The sequence below is a fragment of the Lepidochelys kempii genome, chromosome 7 (assembly GCF_965140285.1).
Source record: "Lepidochelys kempii isolate rLepKem1 chromosome 7, rLepKem1.hap1, whole genome shotgun sequence".
Taxonomy (NCBI): Eukaryota; Metazoa; Chordata; order Testudines; family Cheloniidae; genus Lepidochelys; species Lepidochelys kempii.
Window position 1 is genome coordinate 43,347,425 of NC_136386.1, and position 22,663 is coordinate 43,370,087.

At 40.4% G+C, this 22,663-nt stretch overlaps 2 protein-coding genes and 5 non-coding genes across 12 annotated transcripts in view; 1 reads left to right on the forward strand and 6 right to left on the reverse strand.

The window, feature by feature from the left end:
- Positions 1–14,221, forward strand: part of GLT8D1 (glycosyltransferase 8 domain containing 1) — a 36,223-nt gene extending 22,002 nt beyond the window's left edge. For 4 of the 5 annotated variants that reach the window (XM_073352434.2, XM_073352433.2, XM_073352432.2 and 1 more), the window contains one exon: positions 1,623–14,221. In XM_073352434.2, coding sequence (XP_073208535.1) covers positions 1,623–1,813 — 191 coding nt within the window. In that variant the 3' untranslated portion in view covers positions 1,814–14,221. Of the gene's footprint in view, positions 1–1,596 lie in introns of all 5 variants that reach the window. The other variant, XM_073352437.1, reaches the window with a different exon arrangement.
- GNL3 (G protein nucleolar 3) lies at positions 3,530–22,661 on the reverse strand. Of its 2 annotated transcripts, none has more exons than XM_073352430.2 (15): positions 22,504–22,661; positions 21,384–21,442; positions 18,204–18,341; positions 16,920–17,033; positions 16,335–16,418; positions 13,922–14,057; positions 13,350–13,453; positions 11,968–12,106; positions 11,267–11,354; positions 9,768–9,945; positions 8,810–8,952; positions 6,936–7,072; positions 5,650–5,837; positions 3,989–4,070; positions 3,530–3,887 (listed from the first exon to the last, which is right to left on the reverse strand). In XM_073352430.2, exons 1-15 carry the CDS (start codon positions 22,514–22,516, stop codon positions 3,802–3,804), a joined length of 1,689 nt encoding a protein of 562 aa, XP_073208531.1. In that variant the 5' UTR covers positions 22,517–22,661; the 3' UTR covers positions 3,530–3,801. The 2 variants fall into 2 exon arrangements, with proteins under 2 accessions (XP_073208531.1, XP_073208532.1); XM_073352431.2 differs by lacking the exon at positions 22,504–22,661 and adding an exon at positions 22,395–22,493.
- Positions 9,321–9,394, reverse strand: LOC140915435 (small nucleolar RNA SNORD19). The gene has a single exon (XR_012160172.1). It is a non-coding gene; the product is annotated as a small nucleolar RNA SNORD19 (small nucleolar RNA).
- On the reverse strand, positions 10,018–10,096 carry LOC140915436 (small nucleolar RNA SNORD69). The gene has a single exon (XR_012160173.1). It is a non-coding gene; the product is annotated as a small nucleolar RNA SNORD69 (small nucleolar RNA).
- Positions 11,456–11,529, reverse strand: LOC140915434 (small nucleolar RNA SNORD19). Its single transcript, XR_012160171.1, has one exon. It is a non-coding gene; the product is annotated as a small nucleolar RNA SNORD19 (small nucleolar RNA).
- LOC140915439 (small nucleolar RNA SNORD19B) lies at positions 13,217–13,298 on the reverse strand. The gene has a single exon (XR_012160176.1). It is a non-coding gene; the product is annotated as a small nucleolar RNA SNORD19B (small nucleolar RNA).
- Positions 13,787–13,858, reverse strand: LOC140915433 (small nucleolar RNA SNORD19). The gene has a single exon (XR_012160170.1). It is a non-coding gene; the product is annotated as a small nucleolar RNA SNORD19 (small nucleolar RNA).
- Positions 22,662–22,663: the final 2 nt, after the last annotated feature.

Consider the following 22,663-nt stretch of genomic DNA (forward strand, 5'->3'; position numbering starts at 1 on the left):
AATAGTATTTTTCAATTCACCTAATACAAGTACTGTAGTGCAATCTTTGTCATGAAAGTGCAACTCACAAATGTAGATCTTTTGTTACATAATTGCTCTCAAAACCAAAATGATGTAAAACTTCAGAGCCTACAAGTCCACTCAGTCAATTCTTGTTCAGCCAATCGCTAAGACAAACACGTTTGTTTATATTTACAGGAGATAATGCTGCCGCCTTATTTACAATGTCATCAGAAAGTGAGAACCGGCATTTGCATGGTAGCTGGCATTGCAAGGTCTTTATGTGCCAGATATGCTAAACGTTCGTATGCCCCTTCAGGCATTCCATTCCACCATTTCAGAAGACATGCTTCCATGCTGATGATGTTCATTTTAAAAAAAAAAAAGTGTTAATTTGTGACTCAACTTCTTGGAGGAGAACTGTATGTCACGTGCTTGGGTTTACATGCATTCTGCCATATATTTCATGTTATAGCACTCTCGGATGATGACGCAGCACATGGGATTCATTTTAAGAACAATTTGACAAAACGCAAAAAAGGTACCAGTGGAGATTTCTAAAGATAGCTACAGCACTTGACCCAAGGTTTAAGAATCTGAAGTGCTTTCCAAAATCTGAGGGGGATGAGGTGTGGAGCATGCTTTCAGAAGTCTTAAAAGAGCAACAGTCCAATGTGGAAACTACAGAACCCGAATCACCAAAAAATGAAGTCAACCTTCTGTTGGTGACATCTGACTCAGATAATGAAAATGAACATGTGTTGATCTGCATTGCTTTGGATTGTTATTGAGCAGAACCAGTCTTCAGTATGGACGCATGTCCCCTGGAAGGGTGGTTGAAGCATGAAGGGACATATGAATCTCTAGTGCATCTGGCACATAAGTATCTTGGGACGCTGGCTACAAGAGTGTCATAAGAATGCCTGTTCTCACTTTCAGGTGATGTAACAAGAATTGGGCAACATTATCGCTTGCAAGTGTAATCAAATTTGTCTGAGTGATTGGCTGAACAAGAAGTAGGACTGAGTGGACTTATAGGCTCTAAAATTTTACATTTTTAATTTTTGAATGCGGGGAGAGTTCATACCTAATGCTACATTTTTAAGTTAAACTTCAGTACTCGTACAGTATTAGGTGAATTGAAAAAATACTTTACAGTGCAAATACTTGTAATCAAAAATATAAAATGAGCACTGTACACTGTTATAAATTAAGTCAATATATGTAGAAAACATCCAACAATATTTAAATAAATGGTATTCTATTATTGTTTACTAGTGCGAATAATCAAGATTAATTGTTTAAGCACTTGACAGCCCTAGTTTTTATTACAAGTCGTGCAGCCCTAAGAATGCTCTGAAGTGCACTGGAAGGCCACAACGGCTCCAGAATAGGAGCAATGGCACAAAGCAGTGCTTAGCTGTACCTGAGAATCTGGCCCCAAGTCTCTTAATTTGTAATGGCTGACTCACTTGCCAATTCCCTCCCCCATATCCCAAACTAAGGCCATCCCTTGTTAGAGCTGCATCTCATAACTGAAGTTAAAATCTTGCATGCTAAGATTGTACTGCCTTTATTTCATGCTCTAATGTGCAGTTGTGAATCGCTTCTTTCAATAAAAGGCTCTCGCACTGGAAAAAGATATTCTCCTCAGTTTGTGAAAGCTGCCAAGTTGCTCCATTGGAATGGGCATTTCAAACCCTGGGGAAGAACAGCTTCATATGCTGATGTCTGGGAGAAGTGGTACATCCCGGATCCTACTGGCAAGTTCAACCTGATCCGCAGACACTCTGAGATCTATGAGTCCAAGTAAAATGGATTTTATGAACTATTGTCATTTTCTCAGGAAACTCTTGGAGCCAGCAGTGTTTCTTTCAGCTGATTTGTATTACACAGCGCTCCTTGCTTCTCTGGAGCACAGGGGAAAGTACATTGCGGTGAAATAATCAACTGTACCAAACTGCATCCCTGAAGAGGAGACTGACTTCAAATATGACTGGGGAAACGTAGTCCAGCTGCACTATGAAGAGTGGAAAAACACCTCCATGAACTAGCATTTTTGTTAAGTAATTCCTTTTTAATTACATTCTTCCAGTCCGGTGCTAGTGTTCTAGGTTTGATAATTTTGTCAGCTACAGAAATAGATGTCTCATTCTTAGGAACAGTTTATCTGGGTGAGAGCCACACAGAAATCTTGCACACCAATTTATCATAATCAAAAGCTGCTACTAGCTTCTTCTTACCTTATCCTCTGGAGCTTTATAAAAGGCACTTTCTCTTGCATGAAGACCCACTCACCATTTATATTTAACCCTTTGTGTATGAACTTAATCTATATTTTTCAAAGGCTACTCCTCAGTGTTGTTTCACTGAATTTTTTTTGTGATTGCCACTCAACACAAACTGTTTTTAAATGTGTGGTGTAAACTAAACTTTGTTAAATAAAATGATTTAAGGTTAATCAAGTAATTTTGAGCATCAGATGACTATAAAACTCATTCTGGTCTTGAAAATGGTACTTGTCTGTTTCAGTAGATTTTGCATTTAATTTAAGGAATTAATTTCCTTGGAACTTCAATTAATTGTAAAAAGGAAAAGTATGCAAAATGTCTGAGAATTAATTAGAACCATGTCAATTTCTAGAGCTTGAAACAAGTAATATCAAGTGATTAACTATTTCCCCTGCCATTTGGATGGAGTATCAAATTACAGCAAGAACTGGCAAAGCTGAGGCTAGTAATAACCCTGTTTTTAATATATCAGAGGTAGTGGTACTATCCCTTATTCTGTCTGGAGCACTTTCTTGTGTGATTCTCTGGTTTCTAGTAACTCACTGGGGAGCACTGCCCTATTAAAGGAAATATCACAGCATGCCTTTCTGAGCCTGGCCCTTTAAATTAGACAGAGCCAAGCAGCTGGAGTCCTAGCATAGCTGGTTTGCAAGTGCATCTCCTTTTCTCCCAGCTGGTAAGTGTAATTCAAGAGGTTACACACAATGTCAATTTTTAGCATTCCTTAAGGTGTTATTACGATCTATTTCTGCAGCAAGCAGTTTCTTTTTCTTCTTCAGCAAAAGGCAGGAGGTTTTCCCTCTTGTCATGTAAGGCAGAATATGCATTTTATCCCCTTTCAAGTTTGCACCAAGCTGAAGGTATTAAGCATGCACAGACATTTTTCTGTGTGAAATGAATAGAGAGTTATTGGTAGCTTGACTTTTTTAGTGTAGGAAGGTTTTTATGTAGTCAAGACTAAATTCTGTGGGTTAATCTGATAGTAAATTACTATACAACTTTGTACTGTGAAGTTGCCTTGGTTGAAAGAGCTTTGATCCCTTTTGCTAAGGATTAGATTCTTCCTAGTGTAGGCATTTGATCTGAATGGACTGAAGGTGAAAACAATATCTGCAATTTCATAGTTTATACTGTGTCAACTTTAACACTTATCTTATAGTTACTCACTGTTTTCCATTTTGTAACTTCTTCTGAAACACTCTTTTTTCCTACAGCACATATAAGACTCAGAGGCTACCTAGTCCTTAAGATTCATTTAATAAAATCTTTTTACAGAAGTTTAGAGAACTACAAAATTTACAAAGCTGAAGTATACACAGTTCTAGAAACACATGATTTTCAAACAAACAATGTTAAGTTGTATTCTATATATTTCACAGCAGAGATATTGGGTCTTCGCAGCAGCCTCTTGCAAGCAAGGTCCATAGGACTGAAAGAGGTCAACGTAGCTACTTAAAAAGTTGGCAATGCCCTTCTCAAAATTAGGCCTTTGAGTGCATTTTTTCTGTCTTTACACATAATCTGTATTAAAATCATAAGCATCATCCTGATCGGCTGTCTTATCCAAGTTGAATGATAAAGTAGGGGACTGTTCACCTTCAGGAGAGAGAATCTGTTAGACTGAAATCAATACTAGATTACCACTGCTACAGAGAATGATGCATTTATTACTTAAGTCACTGGCTTTAAATACATACCTGCTGGTTGCTTTTCTAAGCTTTCATCTTCCACACTCAGCTTTGCAGGGTTTGTTTTGCTGCTTGTCTGAACGTCGCTTTCCTAAAACAAAGTTACAGGTATTATTGCTATCAGTTTATTCAGTCAGCAGTAAGAATAAACTTCCCTTTATAAGGGAGACTACTATAGCAGATATACCATTCCCACAGAACTGGTACTCCTTATATAGTTTCAGTGACTGATCAGCAGGTGTATGGATTCCAATTCCCATTTCAAAGAGTTTTATTAAGTGTTTAAAAATATTTTATATAGACTGTACAGCTAAAGCATGTGCTGTTTTAACCATTTCCAGCTCCATTACCACAAAGGCACTGAATCTTTAAAAGAAAAAACAATCCTCAAACTAGTAAAACTTATGCTACAGTGCACTGCTCAATCCTACTGGGCTTCACCTTTGACCTCCCAGCTTCTTTTTAAACATTTAGATGTAAATTCTTCATGGTAGGCAAGTAACATATGCAGAATTATTAGACATTACAGTTCAGCAAGGATCACTGCAGTCACACTGTGAGAATTAGCATTTAAACCAAGTAGGGAAAAGTAGTAAGCTTCTTTCCCAATGAAATGATGAATAGGATTTTTTCCATCTGTTACATGCTCAAACATTCACAGGTGGATATTTTAGCATACTACACTGGCACAGCAGAGCTGGGAAATCAAACCTACTTGCTCCAGAATTACAGCTTGCAACTTATTAAAGAGTTGCCTAGTTACTCTACTTTATAAACACCAACCCATATCAGTTCTTACTGTGTTTTAGGAACACTTCAGCTCAACCACTGTTTGTCAGGTGCAATATGGTCAGATTTCCTATATTTTGAGCACTTTAACAAAACCTGTCTTTCTTATCAGCATGGGAAGGTTTAACACACCAAAGCTGCTATAGGTTGCACCATTTCATGGCCACGCTTTGAATTTAAAGCCAGATAAACTGCCATAAACCAGTATTTCAGGAAGGCGCAGGGATAACACACCAAACTCATTCTCCCCGTGTAAGCAGAGATGTGTTTGGAGACTTTACCAGAGAAGGAACTGCTTAAAAGAAAATGTTTTGATTTCCTCAAGTGACGAGTGGAGCTAGAAGTAAGATGAAGAATTTTATATTCATTTTGAGTAGCTTTTGTTCAGTGCTTTAAAAAGTGACTACAAAAATAAACTTTATGAAGTTCCAAGTTTGTTGCTCAATGATTCTGTAGCAGATTCACTGAGTGCCACAAATTTATGCTATCTGGCTCCTGCACCATGATGTGCTTCTGAGAATTCCACAGCTGACAATTAACAATTTGGCAGATGCATGAGCCAGAATAAAATCCAGCTCACTTTTCCAGAGCTGTTACCGCTGCAGATGTAAAGACACAATTGGTTTAAAAAAAAAAACCCATAAAAATTTACACTAAAATGAAGACAGGACTCAGACACAAGGCACAGGTCTGAGTAAGATAGTGTCATTTTTAGGCAGTCACTTTCCTGAGCATAACAATGAAGTTCTCTATTTCTCCCCTTTTTGTAATCAGGCTAACCGACTCTCCAGGGGGAGAGATTTCCCCTGCCACCTCTACAGTGGATACCCTCTCCATTTACAAGCCATGATACTGATTAGTTTTTATCAGCTATATCTTGCCTCTTCAATGAGTTCCTCTTCCTCATCGGTGTCCTGGTCATCTTCAGTTAATTCCTCCCCTTCTTCACTTGTTTCTATGTTCTCCAGTTCTGATATTCCCTCAGTTAGTTCATTCTCTTCTATTGTCCCATTTGTCAAGCCAGAAGACTGGAAAACAATACTGCTTGCCAGACTGGGATATTTTACAGCTGTGAAAAATATTGGACACCTCTGTTAATAACGTTAACAGATGGACCTAGATGTAATGAACAGATATATATGGGTATCCATTTCCCAAGGGGTGAATCAACTTCCCATCCCCCACAGGAAAGAAAATAAAATTTAAGTGTGGCAGTGAGGATCCAAGTTCTGAACTGACCTTAGGATACAGCTATGGTCACCAATCAGTTAACAATATAGCAGTCTGACAAACTAAGAATCTATTTGTATGGGCAGTTTCTGGTAGTTAAAATACCTTACGCCATTTCCTCCTCTTTTCAAGATGGGAGAAATTCAAGCAGATAGATTAAATGATTTATCCAGGGACCTGGAGTGAATCAGTAGCATAGTTGGGAAAAAAAATTGATTCCATGTCTTGTACTCTAGCCACTAGACTCTAGAATTTTATAATGAAGGGGATACATCCCAATCTTAATCTGAAGCATTATATATGTGTATTATTAGACATGGACAGTCTAGAAGAGGAGGTGCAAACACCACAGCTATTTCAATCTTACAGGAACATGAATTCTGGAACCAGCACTGGAAGCTGCCCTGAAGAGGGGACTGCATACCCGTAAGGCTTATAAGAAGGGCCCCAGACTGAAGTTTCAGGGAATGCAGAGGACTCACAGGGTGGTTATGTCTTTCAGGGCAGGGCCAGGCAAGGATAGCCACATATCACCACCCCCACCCCCTTAAAAAAAAAAAAAAAAATCCATAGAGAAACAGTGCCAGTGAGAAGGAATTCTCCAAGGAAGCAACTTTCCCCATAATACATACTACAGAGAAGGCAGCTATGTAGCGAAGGCTTTGGATTTCGGCATATGATTTACTCTGGTTAAAATACTACTTGGCAAAATAAGGAATTTGAGGGGAAGGGCTGTATAAAGAAAGCAGGATTCAAGCACTCAAAAAAAAAAAGTTTCATGCAGATTAGTAGAAACAAAGGACTGATCAAGTAATGACTGTGCAATACAGGTTACAGCTACATCATGTGTCTCTAAAACAGGGCTCTTATTTGAGAGCTGTGTGCTAAAACCATACCCACCATAACAGTGGTAGTGCAGTACAAAGATGAGTCTCACCTTTAATAGTGTTCATATTATCCTTTGCCAGCTCCTCTAAGTTAAAACCCTGCTGCATTTCCGCTACCACCTCCTTGGTGAGGTGTGGTGACAGACTCCGTGATGCAGGAAGCAATGAATGGTAACTAATTTTGGCGCTGGACAAAGAAAATACTGGAATTAAAATGGATTTGACAACCCACTAACTAAAACCAGCAACATGTTTAAAGGCACCTCAGTGTTTAAAAAAACAAAACAAAAAAACCCCAAGAAGTGATTTCTCTTCCCACATTTCTCAACATAAGACTTTTGTAACTACTTACATGTGAACTTCAACAGAAAAATTCTGACTATATAATCTTACATATTGTATATCAATATTAAGTTCTTGCCACTCTCTAGAGGGGGAAAGAGGCATTACACCTGTTTTTCCTGACATGTCAGTGCAGACCACATCAGCCCACTAGCTATAAAATCTCAACACTATTATTTAGCTAAACTCTAAGCAATATGGGAACAACTATAAATCCAAACAGACCAAATGGTCCATCCATGCTGTTGGGACGGTGCCAAATTGGTGTGGCCATACTGAATGAATGGTGTGAGCATAACGTGACATGACTTAAACATGGCTGAATGGCTGCAGAGGATCCTGGGAGCAGGTTCCCCTTAAGCAGAAGCAAATTTGATAAAGGACTGACAAAGTCTGGATGTATGAATGATACTGAACCTACTGGTTGGCAAAAGTAAATATCACATGTATAAAGTTCCAGCATGGAGCAAAGGTCAACCTGGTTCTAGTGACCTTACAGCAAGGACATCACGCAAAGAGCCAGAGTGAATGATAGATGAGTGAGTAAACATGGGGTGATCTTCATTCAGTACTACCACACCCAGCCCCTTCTAAAACGCTAATTAGGTAAAAATTAGTAACCACACGCCCACTGGGCATGCTTTTAAGACATGTGACTCGAGGGGAAAAAAAGAGTATAAGAATCAAGCAAAGTAAATTACTGTTGGCTGTAATTCCTTAATTGACACTTGAAGAAGCAATGCAGCTAGACAGAGTAGCCAAAACTCTGCTCCGTGGGCTTGAGTAGGACTGTGAACCAGAGGGGTCTCAAGACAACCAAGGCCTTGCCTCGAGGGAATCTGAGGCAGACCAGAGGGCTGAGAAGAACAGACCAGGAGGGAAGAAGCTGTTGATAAAATTGGTAACTACCTTCTCTGTTTGCCAAGCAGGAACTGCATGAGGCTAGCACAGGGTCTGTTTGTGTATGTTTGTGAAAGAGACTCGTTAAGAGGAATGTATAGCTCTTAATGTCTAACACAGGAGTTGTGTGCTCAATATAACCCTTTACCACTTGTGTAATTCCTTCTCAATAAACTGCTATGTATTGCAGATAATTACTGTGGACCTTTTTCACTGGCATGACAGTAATCTGCTGCACATGGAGCCAGTAAAGATCCATTTCAGGGTAGTAGTGCCCTCTGTTGTCATTGCATACCTATGGAAGAGGACTATATGGACTCAGTGGTTCAAAGGAAGGACAAAACTCCCATGGAAAAACTGGGCTGAAACTGTGCTGTGGCAGAGTTCAGCAAACTTGCTGTAGATCCGTGTACACAGGGACCTTGACTCATTTTCTTAAGCCAGTTCCAAACATTAATTAAATAGCAGCTCATTCTCCATCCCACTCTGTAGCTCTGCTGTCAAGCAAGTTCAACCAATGACCCCTTCGGTGCAGTATGCTGAAGCAGGATGAAGAGAGCAACTTAATTAAACCTCTCCTGTCATTTGTTAGTAGCCAAAGCTTCTGGTGACACTGTTGTAAAATGATTGGTTTTAGTGTGAAAGAGGTTCATATACTGAAACAAAAACAAAAGATCCTTACCCTGTCCAGTCATAAAGTAGTAATTTAGCTGCACTTTCTGTGTCAGGGATACCTCCCTTTTTCAGCATTCCCCTTTTCTGTGCAAGTAAAGTTAAAAACTCCACAGAGTTTCTGAAGTCTGGGATGTTGTAGTACAGCATCATCTGAAACAAGAAAACAACATGGACAAGGGTTCATTAAGAATCTGGTCCATTTAGTTCTCTCATGATTTTAGGAATAAAAGTACAAATCAAATTGTTTTAAGACTAGTTCCTACTAAGAAGGCGTGTACAGAAAGAGAAGGAAGGAGGAGATATGGTTGGGGAAGTCCTTTGTTTCTTTTACTTTTGGCACCACACATTACAGAGCAAGAGTAGCTACTCCATTAGCAAATGCAGCTGCCACAGAAAGGGGTATCAGTGTTCTTTTTCCAATTGATCCATGTATAGTTTTCTCACCTCTCCCAGGAAACAGACCTAACTCTGTAGACTTCAGTGGGAATTAGATCGGTATTGGCTTTAAAGTATTGAACATTCAGAATGAGATCAGAGTTGGATCTGATGTCTTCACTGTAACAGTAAGACACTGAGTTTATCCTCATTTCTCACTCTGCTAATAAAACGATGTGACTAAGTTAATTATATTCCATCAAATTAATTATAAAAATGTACTGTGTCAGAAGAGTCACTGGGAAAGAGGCAACTGGCAGAGAGGATCTGGGTGCATTTTACCTGTCTGCCAAATTAAGAGTTAGATTTTGTGTCATAGATATAGCACAAGTAGGTTGGTTCTGTGTGTCAATGAAGCTTCCCATCTGAGGGACCTCATGCATTCGACTTTCAGTAGATCACATGCGTTACAAAAGCTAACCTTGCAGGCCAGAAAGCAAGATCACCTTCTGTTGGAGCAATAAAGGTATGCAGGACCTAGATGCATCAGGATGAGATAAGAAAGGTAGCGGAGCCATGCAAGAACTTACTTGCTGTTTACTGCAGTGCTTCAGAATAGCATTTACTGCATCTAATAATTTTCCTGATTCTTCAATATCTGTGGTGCTCCTCAAAGCCAGAGCAAGAGCAGAGTTGGACGGAGCTGCGATGATGCTTGGGCTGTCTATCATCTTGATTTGTTTGTCAATATGGACCGTCTGCATGCACCTTTGAGAGAAGAAATGCATCCTGTCAGTAAGTCAACATAAATCAACCAGCACGAAACATCTGCTAAAGCAAAACATGAAGCTCAGTGTTGGATTGAATACAAACTCCTCATGCAAAGTCAGTTCCAATGCATCATCATGTGCTTCGTGTACGCTGGAAACCTAAAGAAAAGTAGCTTTGTGATTAGAGGAAGAGGCAAGGTCTTGAAACCCCAAGGTTCTATTCATGGCTGTGTAAGTGATTCATTGAGAGTGACTTGGGTGGGGCACCTATTTAATCTGCACAGTGTCTAACCTTTCCCAATAAAATAATCAGAGCTTATCCTTGGACTCATAAGTTGCAAGAGCAGCCACTGGACAAGCCCCTGTCTTAAATCAGATTTAGGAGCATTGGTTGTGTCTAGAGACAAGGCATTTATCTCAAAATTAATACAAAAATTGACAGTATTCTAGAATTGAAAATAAAAGATGTTAGACTCCAATTAACTCCTTGGACTGCCAATGGGATGTGGCATGGAAAAAATCTTGACTCCCAGCAAAGTAGGCTCAGATGTGATTCTTCAAGAACAAATTTTCTTTAACAACAACTCACAATGCATATAGTGCCTTTAATCCCGAGTGTGATGGGGTATACAAACTCCACACTGGGCAACAAGGGGTTAAGGAGTTGCTCTGGGATCAGTCAGCCACACTTGCAAGAGATGCACAGGCTGGAGGAGAGTTAAAAGGGAGCAGAACAGCTCACTTGTGGGCAGCCCAGGGAAGAGAGCAGAGCTGCAACTCTCAGCTCCTGAGGATAGGGCTGAAGGAAGACAGTATCTGTCCTGACATCCACTGCCTGAAGGACTCTCCCTGAGGGGAGGGCCTGATCCTGATACACCCTGAGAGGGAGGCGTTCCTTCCTCTGTTACTAACTCTTGTTTGTTTGTGTTAATTCTCCTTGCTTTTTGTTTATGGACTACCCCCCAAAAAGGGAGAGACTTGAAAGTGACCTGGCCAGAGGGCCAGGCCACTCAAGAGGCGGAGCAGCCAGAGGCAGCAGACGCTAAGGGATAGCGTTGCTATACCACACCCAGCCACAAAGAGGCGCCAAGAAGTGAGCTCACCCTTTCACACAGAGATCCTACTACACTTTAAAAACTACATATAGGGGCATACTTTGTCCACCACTGAAATGCAGCAGCTGTTTAGGAAGCGGTGCTCAGTTACACTGACTGATCAGAACAGGCAGTGGAGAATGCTCTAGCCAATTGAAACAGCTAGGAAATGTACGTAATCAGAACATAACTACAAAACCAATGATTGTGTCAAACTAAACTTACTTGGTAACGCCTCTAACTGGCCCCACATTACAGGCACGCATCTCCTTCAGACTATTGATTATACTGCTCTTCCCCACATTAGGGAAGCCTGAAGAAAAACACAAACAAATGGTAAAAATACTTTAAATAGTTAAACAAGAAACTCTAGTCCATGTAAATTAGACCAGAACTACTGGCTTTAATACATGTAGTCAGAGTGAGATCAGAGTTGGATCTGAAGTCTTCATTGTAACAGTCAGACAAAGTATATATCCTCATTTCTCACTCTAGTAATAAAAAGGACAAGAAAAGTGACATCAATTAAATTAAAAAATTACAGCAAGGACCTATCAAGTGTAAAAAGAGGCAGTGCTGGTTGAGAAGAGCTACATGACTTGGTTTAACACTCAATCTGGTACATTAACTAGCGTCAGATTTTTTGTGCTTCCCATAGCCAGACTGGTCACATATTCAATCATCAGTTGGTCACTAATGTTAAGACACAAATAGGAGAGCTACCTCTGATGGGCAGGAAGTGGAAGAGGCATCACTGGGTGCAGCTATACCAAGTCCCATGTCAAACCTAAGAATGTTCAGTGAAAGGCCAAAGTATTTCAAAGCCTGAGATGTGAGAAAGCAGTCACTGATTGTGTTATATCACCCAGCTTGTGTTATACTGCATAGTTTCTTTGTAAGGAGAAGAAAAAAAAAATACACCTTACCTATCACCCCAACTTGAATGGCTGTGTCTTGAGTCCTGCAGTGATCTCGAAGAAGCTTCAAAAGACACTCACTTCCAAAACACATGCTGCCTCTTGACAAGTCAATGCGAGCTCTTTTCTTTGTGAGCTTCTTCTCCTGCTATAAAATTCAAAAGGTAAAAACATAGGATGGGCCCATTTTAACTGTATGTGTTTGGGATGTTAAATATGAATCCAAATGTACATTTTACTCCTATATACCCACTAATACCTTCTATTGGATGGCCTTTACAGCATCTTTCTTCCAATTAGAAGGGACTTGATGAGATACCAATTAAAGTGCATCTGACCTGACGGGCAGTAAGAAAGGCAGTCCTTCAAAATGTTACAGGAGACCATGCATCTAGCAATGTGAACTGATTAATGGGACTTGTGCTTCCATTCCTGGCTGTGCTGAAGTATCACTTTATGACGTTGGGAAAGTCACTTAAAGCCAGAATGGGGTGGAGCCCTTATTCACTTTGCTGAGCATTCATTCAAGTAATCCCACTGATTTCAATGGGACTACTTGCATGAGCAATTGTTTATTAATCTAAGGGCTCCACAATCTCTGTGCCTGAATTCCTGCACTTTCAACATGCAGATGATGCTTATCTATTTCACTGTGGCACAGTGAAGATTAGGGTGCGTTTGCAAAGCACTTTAAGTCTCTCTAATGAAAAATGTTACACAAATATTATTAGGGTCTTAAATTAATGCATGCAAGAATCAAAAGATGTGTATTATACTCCAATGGGAGATGGGCAGTGGGGAGGAGACTCCTCCATTACCCCAACTCTTCATGAAATAATTCCAAATACCACTCTTAGTAATGTACAGGCTTGGGATGGAAATAAGTGTTCACTCAGAGGCTTAAATAAGTTTAACTAAATTGGTTTAAAAACATTAAACTTAAACCAGTGCAATGGTCTCCTGTAGACAAGACCTTAGATTTCAGGACTTCCTCATTCATTCAATGCGGATTCCATTGATGGGTGTGTCTTTCAGTACAAATCCTTAGTATGTTGCCTTGCCTCAATGCAATTTTCTAGTCATAATTAGTAGTGTGCAGTACTGAAGCAAGAATTCACCAACAACTGTGAAGTTTCCCCAGCCCAAGCAGAAAAGTTCTAAGACTGCTCATCACTATTCCACCAAGCCAAAAGTATCAGTTGCAGGAGCACAGCCAGTCGGCCATAAAAACACAGAGATAAGTAAAACTTTGTATTTTAACTGGGAGAAATCAGAGTTGGATCTTGCAATCTTCATCTTCATGTCAAGAGTCCTTGCTTTTCATCATGTTTCAACCCAGCGACACACATATGATTCAGTCTTATACAAGAGAGAGACAGCAGTGCTCTTACCACGCTTCTGTCCTTCAGCTGCATTGAGGATTTAAAAGCAACCGTTGGAAACTCATTCTTCAAATAATGTAACCATTTCTCCAAGTTCTCCCTTGGTACCAGATCTGGAAAGGAATACAGACCTTTCACTCTAATGAACTCAAGTGTCACTGTATGGAATTTACTTAGCTTGGGATCTAAAGAATTGCTTGCTGTTTTCAGCCATTAAAGATTCAATCTTTAATATCATGTATAGTTTTAAGAGCTTTTGTTCCACACAGTAGCTGAGAAGGCTACTCTATCCTTAACAATGAATCTTTTTGCTCTTGATTAAGTGAACAGATGCACCATTAAAAAACAAACATTCAGTAGTCAGTTTCACCTGTTTGTGTGGATCTTGTCACATAGCAAGAGATGAGAGAACATACAAAAATAGGAAAGTGTAATCCCTTCAACAAGACAGCGAGCTCAGAGTTGGATCTTAGTCATCAGTGATATCTCAGACTGCCTTAATATCTTCCTCATAGCTCATATTCTAACACAGAACCCTATGAGTGACTAAATATCTGCACAAAACAGATTGTTTCACTTACCGATTTTGTTTAACACCAATAATAGCTTTTTGTTTCCTCCAGACTGAGTAATGATTTGCTCCACCTGGGAGCACCGACAGCCCAGGGGATCTCTGGCATCTAAGACCTGCAGGACTATATCTGAAGCCTCAATCACCTGAAATGGAATAGAGAAGACACGTTCCCAGCCACAGGATTAGAAAACAGCATTACAGGAAACATCTCTGAAATCATCAGTACTGTTCTCTCATTACAGTGAAATTTTCATTTTAAAGAATGACCAGTAAGTGAGCTCTCTATTATATAAAAAGTCAACTTACATTTTTGCGGTTTATTTTAAGACAACACAGGAAAACAAATTTAGTTACTGTTTGACTCCTTAACTCTTAGCATTGTACAAGGAAGAAACACACCACCACACAGAGCATACAATGCAGAAATCTGGGTGTAAAGGTTGAGACAGTTTGTCATCTTTAAATCCAACAAATCTCCTTCAGTTAAAAGTTAGCAAGGATGCCTGTTCTAACAAGGTTTCAATAATTAAAGGGACACAATTAGCTTAACTCTGAGTTAATTCCAGAGTTAATTAAAAGTAGTTTCAATTTGTCTGAAGCCTTGTCTACACTACAAAGTTTTGCCAACAAAATAAGGGAGGTGTACACACTACAAAGCTACTTTTGGCGGCAAAACTCTGCTGCTTTGCCAACAAAATAAAACCACCTCAACGAGAGACAAAGTTTTCTGCGGCAAAGTTAAAGCGACAAAGTGTCAGTGTAGACATTGCTTCCACCAGTATCCCACCATGCCTGCCCTGACCACTCTGCTCACTGTTTTGATCTCTGCTGTCCTGCACTGGCATGCACCCCCACCCCCCTTCAAAGCTCTGGGAAGTATCTGAGAGTTGAGCATGCTGCTCCCTTTGGGGAACAAAGAGCAAATAGTTAGCGTGGAATGCTCCAGTTCTGCCCTGCACTAGGAACACTGGGGCAGGCGGGAGGGGTGGAGGAGAGATGACACTGACTGCTGTGCTGCTTTGACATTCCTCAGCACCGGAGCTGCTCAGGATACCACTCCTGACAGCTGAGGAGGCAATGGGAGAACTCGGAGGGAATCACAGAACCACAGGCAGGCAAGCTGAGCAGGCTGCTTTGGGAGAGGCTGCTATGCTGAGCAGAGCTGATCCCCCTCCCCCTACCTCAGGATAGGTCTGTCAGCCTGCTGTCTCCCCTGCCCCAGACACACCACTCTCCTCTCCCTCTCCCCACTCTTCAGTTGAAAAAGCAGCTGACAATCTACTAGGATGCCCCTGGAAGGATGGGATTGAGAAACCTACATCATGTGACACTGTACATGCCCCATGAGGCATTGTACACCCTTCCTGCTGCCAGCTGCACAGAGGGATAGCTACCCACAGTGCACTGCTCACTGTGTCCATGCAAGAGCTGTTAGTGTGGATGTGCTCTGCCGACAAAAGGAGCTAGTGTGGACATGCAACCGTGGTTTTAGTTAAAGCGGCATAACTTTGTAGTGTAGACAAGGCCTGAGTCCTCTACCAATTTTGTGGTTTTACAATTGCATTTTCCCATTTTTAATGTGTTTCTCTCCTGTATGAAAGACCCACGCAAACAGGGAAAACAGACTTCCTTTAGAAGGAAAAAACTGTGAAACTGATTATATGCAAGGTGCCGTCCCATTGAAAAATTCTTTTGTTTTCTTTGTATCTGTATTATTTGTAAGACAGTATGGCAGAGTTTTCAGAGTGATTTTTCTTTCCCTCTACAGTAATGAAGAGGAAAGCAGTTGGTCAAGAACAGATCAATTTTCTGCACTGATCAAACTTGCTTTATTCAATTTTTAATAAGGTCTAGCAGGCAATCTTGAAGAGTATATGTGTGGAAATCTTTGCTGTTGTGATCTCAAACGATAAAAGGGTTTTACAGAAAACTCAAATATCAAAGAATTTTCATTTTTTTTCATCCTCTTGGCAACAGCCCATTGGATTTCTCAGTCAGTTCTCTTTAACACTTGGGTCAGTATCAACCTGTCATCACAAAAGCAGTGTTAACAATACAAGGGTACAGTAGGCCTCTGTCTTGCAGGACAGAAAAGTGAAGCCCCTTCAGCTTTTTCTTTAAGCAGGCAGATGTCAGTTAATTGGGAATGAGAGTTTAATGATAAAGAACATGATCCTGAAGTACTTTCATAAAATGCTCCTTGACTTTAGCCCAAGGGGCATAGTCCTCAAAAGTGCTGAACATCCTCAATGGGAGTTGAGAGTGCTCAGCACCTTTACAACACTGGGACCCTAAAAGTGTATTATTCTCTAACAAAGTCCAATATATATAAAACTTTTAACTGAATAACTGAAAAGTAAAGTATCATTTTTTTGGGGTTGCTGCTCAAAATATAGAAAGTAATTATTGAAAGTTCCTACCTTTTTAAGTTCTCTGCAAAATGATTTATTTGAATTTTTATCCAGCAGACTGTTAGATTTTGCTTTTGGTTTCGTGGTTGATTCCTGAATGAAGAGGGTGGGAGGAGAGAAGAGAATCTGAAGCCACAAATTAAAATATTGTCTTTACACAATATAAGCAACTAGCACTGCAATATTTCTAATAGCATGAAAAAGCAACAATCAGGGAATATATGTTACTTAAGAGAAATGATACTTTGAGGATTACATTTATCATTCCTATAAACTTCAATGGAATCAGATCTAGGAGAGATGTGATATTTGCAATATGTAGACCAATATTCCTGAAAGCTGTAATTGACGTTAGCAGTAAACCTGACACCCCTATATATACTTTGATTAAAAGGGAATGCATAACAACTTTCATGTCCTCACTAGATCTATCACTACACCAGGTTTTTACTGTTGGTCAAAAGCAATGGGAATTCTGCCATAGACTTAAAAGGGTGCTGGATTCGGCCTTATGAGAGGATGGAAAGTTTGTCTCTTGTGCTGCAAGTCAACTAGCCTCTTTGAAAAAAGAAGAATTATACTACACATACATACCTTTTCCTCTGGATGTTTATTTGCTTTGGTAGCATTCTTTTTAGCTTGTAGCTTTCTTTTCTTTTCAAGGTCTTTCTGCCTAGCAAGTTTCTGCTTTTGTTTTAGTTCTTCAAGCTAATTGCAACAAAACAAGACAGAGAACAACATTTCATAAGCTAAAGAGTATTCCTCCCCACTTACAATCAGGATTGTTTGTAAAGTGCTTTAAACATGAAGAGCAGTACTATAAAAGTGCTACACATTGCCACCTAGGATTATTCTTTGAATATTTTGCACAGTTTTTAATGCTAGTGAAAGGTGCCAGGTTGAGAGTCCTAGAAAGCTAAGTTCTCTATCCACACAAGGAGTGAAATCCTGTTTGCAGTGAATTCAATGGCAAAATATCAGTAGGACCAGGATTTCATTCAAGAGTATGGTTCAGGTCTTAATCTTGACCTAGAGTGGTCGCATTGAAGGAAAAGGGATGTTCAGTCTCCATGGTCCTTTCAGTCTTGGTGTATCTGTCTCCGATACTTGTCTGGAACTATTAAGAAATCAAGGGCGGGAGCTTAAGGAACTGGTTGGCTGGTAGGAGCTTATTTCTACTCGTGCTTTTACCTGATGGAAATGGTGATACATTACTACTGCCAATTAAACTTTTGGAGGCACTCAGATACTTTGGTGCCAAAACAGACAGAAATAAAAATTTTATTAAAGCTAATGTTACAAAATTATGTAATACGTAGGTAAGAAAAGAAAGTTTGTACATCTGGGTATAGTGCTTAGATTATCCACAGATACAATGTTTGTTTTAAAAGTCGTAAGATACATATAGTACAGAATCAGCAATAACCCAAATTTATGTGAATAAATTTAACAATACACTTTAGATACTAGCATCCAAGTATTCAGGTACCTCACTCATGAAAAGTTATAGAGAGTTGGTTGTGGAAAGCAAATATATCAATGAGTGAAGATCGTCCCTCAGTAATTGAGAATTTAGGGTAGATTTTCCATTTAGAAAATACAATCCATTAGGGAAGTATTTCAGTTACTTTCCCAACTGTGCTTCTCATCGGCACTCGACACCTTCAAAATGATGTCAGTGATGGTCCCTCTGTGGCAGGGTAGTCACATTAGCAGACAGTGTTAATGTTGCCCACACATATTTAGGTGCCTGTACAGAGGATTTCATCATACAAGTGATGGCTATTAAGACTATTTATAGTGCATGACACATATCAAGTTTTCCTGAAGTGGGGATATGCACATAACCCCTTCATTCTATTATAAACTGTATTTTACCCTTTGCTTCCTTTGCTCAGCTTCACGAAGAACCTCTTCCTTAAAAGGTGCAGCATTGGGAATTCCTGGATCTTTCTTGGGCTTTTTGTGCCCACGTTTCTTGGCCTCTTTCCTGAGTTTTCTGCTGTGCTCCCGAACCTATGGGCAAGAAAAAACAAAATCTGGAACTGGAGTCACAAACCCAGTTTGATGCAGAGACCGTCACACTTCTCCTTCCTTCATATTTATGTCTATAAAGATATTCTGTGTTTGGAGTGAAGGGCTTTCAATTACAGACTGAATCAGCAGGTAGCTGTGCTTAAATAAGCAGACCCTGAACTGCAGAAGTTAAAGATTCAAAGACTTAAGTTATTATGTCATCTATGCCATCTCTCTGCCAATGTAGATTTGTTCCCTATATTTAAAAGCAACTTCCCATTGCAGCTGAACCCTATGTCCACTCACAATAAGTTCTGTATTGCCTAGTTTTTGTATTATTTCAAAGCAGTTTGCTGGTTTTCTGTTTCAAAGTATTTGGCATTAAAAAAGAAAATTTTTACTAGGGCTATCATGCGATTAATTGCACTGTTAAACGATAATAGAATACCATTTATTTAAATATTTTTGGATGTTTTCTACATTTTCAAATATATTGATTTGAATTACAACGCAGAATACCAAGTGTACAGGGCTCACTCTATATTTATTTATTATTACAAATATTTGCACTGTAAAAAACAAAAATAAAATAGTATTTTTCAATTCACCTAGTACAAGTACTGTAGTGCAATTTCTTTATCATGAAAGCTGAAGTTACAAATGTAGAATTATGTACAAAAAAACCTCCTGCATTCAAGAACAAAAACAATGTAAAACTTTAGAACGGGGTGGCCAACCTGAGCCTGAGAAGGAGCCAGAATTTACCAATGTACATTTCCAAAGAGCCACAGCAATATGTCAGCAGCCCTCCCATCAGCTCCCCCCTGCCCACCGTCAGCCCCGCCGATCAGCACCTCTCCCCCTCCCTCCCGATTAGCTGTTTTGTGATGTGTAGGAGTCGGGGGAGGAGGGGGCGAAGGGGTGGAGTGGGGGCAGGGCCTGTGGCAGAGCCAGGGGTTGAGCAGTGAGCACCCCCGGCACATTGGAAAGTTGGCACCTGTAGCTCCAGCCCAAGAGTCGGTGCCTATACATGGAGCCGCATATTAACTTCTGAAGAGCTGCATGTGGCTCCAGAGCCACAGGATGGCCACTCCTGCTTTAGAACCTACAAGTCCACTTTGTCCTACTTCTTGTTCAGCCAATCGCTCAGACAAACAAGTTTGTTTACATTTGCAGAAGTTAATGCTGCCCTCTTCTTGTTTACAATGTCACCTGAAAGTGAGAACAGGCGTTCACATGGCACTGTTGTAGTCAGCGTCACAAGATATTTACATGTCAGATGCTCTAAAGATTCATATGTCCCTTCATGCTTCAACCACCATTCCAGAGGACATGGGTCCACGCTGATGACGGGTTCTGCTAGATAAAAATTCAAAGCAGAGCAGACCGATACAAGTTCATTTTCATCATCTGAGTTAGATGCTACCATCAGAAGGTTGATTTTCTTTTTTGGTGGTTTGGATTCTGTAGTTTCGGCATCGGAGTGTTGCTCTTTTAAGACTTTTGAAAGCATTCTTCACACCAGGTCCCTCTCAGATTTTGGAAGGCACTTCAGATTCTTAAACCTTGGATTGAGTGCTGCAGCTATCTTTAGAAATCTCACATTGAGACCTTCTTTGTGTTTTGTCAGATCTGCAGTGAAAGTGTTCTTAAAACAAACAACATGTGCTGGGTCATCATCCGAGACGGGTATAACATGAAATATATCGCAGACTACAGATAAAACAGCAGGAGATATACAATTCCCCCCCAAGGAGTTCAGTCACAAATTTAATTAACGCAATATTTTTGTAAGAGCGTCATCAGCATGGAAGCATGTCTTCTGGAATGGTGGCAGACCCTTGAAGGGGCATACAAATGTTTAGCATACCTGGCACATAAATACCTTGCAATGCCAGCTACAAAAGTCCCATGTGAATGCCTGTTCTCACTTTCAGGTGACTTTGTAAATAAAAAGCGAGCAGCATTTTATCCAATAAATGTAAACAAACTTGTTTCTCTTCGCGTGGCTGAACAAGAAGTAGGACTGAGTGGACTTGGAGGCTCTAAAGTTTTACATTGTTTTGTTTTTGAGTTCAGTTATGTAACAACAACAAAAATCTACATTTGCAAGTTGCACTTTCACAATAAAGAGATTGCACTACAATACCTGTATTAGTTTAATTGAAAACTATTATTTCTTTTATCATTTTTACAGTGCAAATATTTGTAATAAAAAATAATATAAAGTGAGTATTGTACACTTTGTATTCAGTGTTGTAACTGAAATCAATATATTAAATGTAGAAAAACATCCAAAAATATTTAATACATTTCACTTGGTATTTTACTGTTTAACAGTATGATTAAAACTGCGATTAATTTTTTTTAGTTAATCACATGAGTTAACTGCGATTAATCAACAGCCCTAATTTTTACGTGTGAACTCTCTTTACACTGTGGTATTAGCATCCAGCATTAGCATTACAATGCACATTGCAGTCAGGCAACATTCATTTTCTATTTTTATGCCCCTTTATTCAAACAGAAGAAACACCAACAACTTTGAAATAATACAAAATAAAAGCATGGCTGATATCAGAGTAATGAGGATGCTCTGGGCAAGCTACTGCTACCCTAATTTGTATACAAGGTGCTTAGATGCCATAGTGCATTAGAAATATCTTAGATAAACTGATGAGCAAAATGACAAGTTATGTATGGAATGGGTGGTTCACAGTTGGGCCTCAACTTGGCTGGCTACTAGTACTACTGCAATATAAATGCTAAACAGAAATAATACCACACTCCAAAAGCATTTTGGTCATTAGGGCACCTACATTTAGTTATGCTTTAAACAGAAATAGGTTCCACTCAAAACTTTATATCAAACCCCCACCCAAATTTGGATTCAGAGCTGAACTTTAAAAACTAGCAACTGGCTCAAACTGTAAACACCATGAAAACTATGCATTTACATAATCTATAATTATTAGGCCTGAAATATATCCAAGTGTTCCTTTAATATGAAAGCTTAATAGCAAATTTGGCATTGAGACCTACCTTTTTCTGGATTTTGTATCGTTTATGGCAGGTCATGCGCTTACTAGCCTTCTTCAACTCTGAAAATATCAATATGGGTTATCATCAGGCAGACTGGATACACTTTCCAAATACAAATCTTATGAGCAACACCAGTGTGGAAGCCACAGATGCAGAGCTTGGCAAATAATTTTTTTGGTTCAGGGACAGAACTGAAAAATCAGAAGAAAAATCGATTTGAACCAAAATCATTCCCCCCCCCCCAAACTGCTGAATTGAAAACACACACAAACAAAATTAAATTGACCAAAAATACTTCAGTTGACTCAAAACGAATTTTTGTCCCAGCTTTTTGTTTCAATTTAGTCACTTTCCGGTGTTTTTCACTCTAGTTGTGTTTTATTTTTTAAATTGGCCAAATCTGAATTTAAAACACCATTTTGAAACAAAACGCTACAAAATTTTAGAAACCAAAGGTTGAAACAAAAAGTTTTGACTTTTTTATTAAAAACAAAAATCTTCCGTTTTTCCTGGGCCTAAATTATTTGTTGAATTGGGTCCGAATTTGCGAATAGTGTCGCAGCACTGGGGGGCGGGGAGGGGGATATTTTGACCCTTCCCCCAAAATTATGCGTTGGAAAAAGTCTCGCTCAGCTCTGCACAGATCCCCATCTTGGCCCCGACCCTGGAAAGGCTGTAGGCACGTGTGAGCACGTGAAGTTAAGCGGAGCCCAGCGCGGGCCCAAGTCTTTGCAGGATCAGCGAGGCCTCAGAAGCACATTCCAGGGCTGGAGCCCTAGGCTGGGAGGAGAACAGAAGAGAGGGGGCAAACCAAGGCTGACCCCCCCCGCCCCCAGCAGCTCGGAGGGGGCCCCCCCAACTAGGGTGACCAGATGTCCTGATTTTACAGGGACAGTCCCGAGCTTTGGGCCTTTTTCTTATATAGGCTCCTATTACCCCCCACCCCCTGCCCCGATTTTTCACACTCGCTGTCTGGTCACCGTATCCCCAACCCCACGGACGGCTCCTCACAGGCTCCATCGCGACAGGGAAGCGCCCTCGGCCTCCCTCCCCGCCCGTGGGGCCTAGCGGCTCTGTCCATCGCCTGCCCCCGCCGCCTGGTCCGCCCGCTCGCACTCACTGGGCCTCCTCATGGCGGCGGCGGCTGCGGCTGCTCCGGGCCCGCTCTCCCCACGTGGAGGCCGCTGCGGCGACTAGGGGAAGTCCGGGCCTGTGAAGAGGCACTGCCGTAAAGCAGGCCGGTCCCGCGGCTTGGGCTGTGTCGCGCTGGCGGGCTCGCT

Bases quoted from the DNA above. Each gene is read 5' to 3' on its own strand.
- GNL3 (XM_073352430.2), bottom strand. The intron at 16,419-16,919 runs GTATGTATGTGT...CTCTTCATTCAG, and splicing joins ATAAACATCCAGAGGAAAAG to GAATCAACCACGAAACCAAA. The intron at 12,107-13,349 runs GTAAGAGCACTG...TGAATTTTATAG, and splicing joins AGCTGAAGGACAGAAGCGTG to CAGGAGAAGAAGCTCACAAA.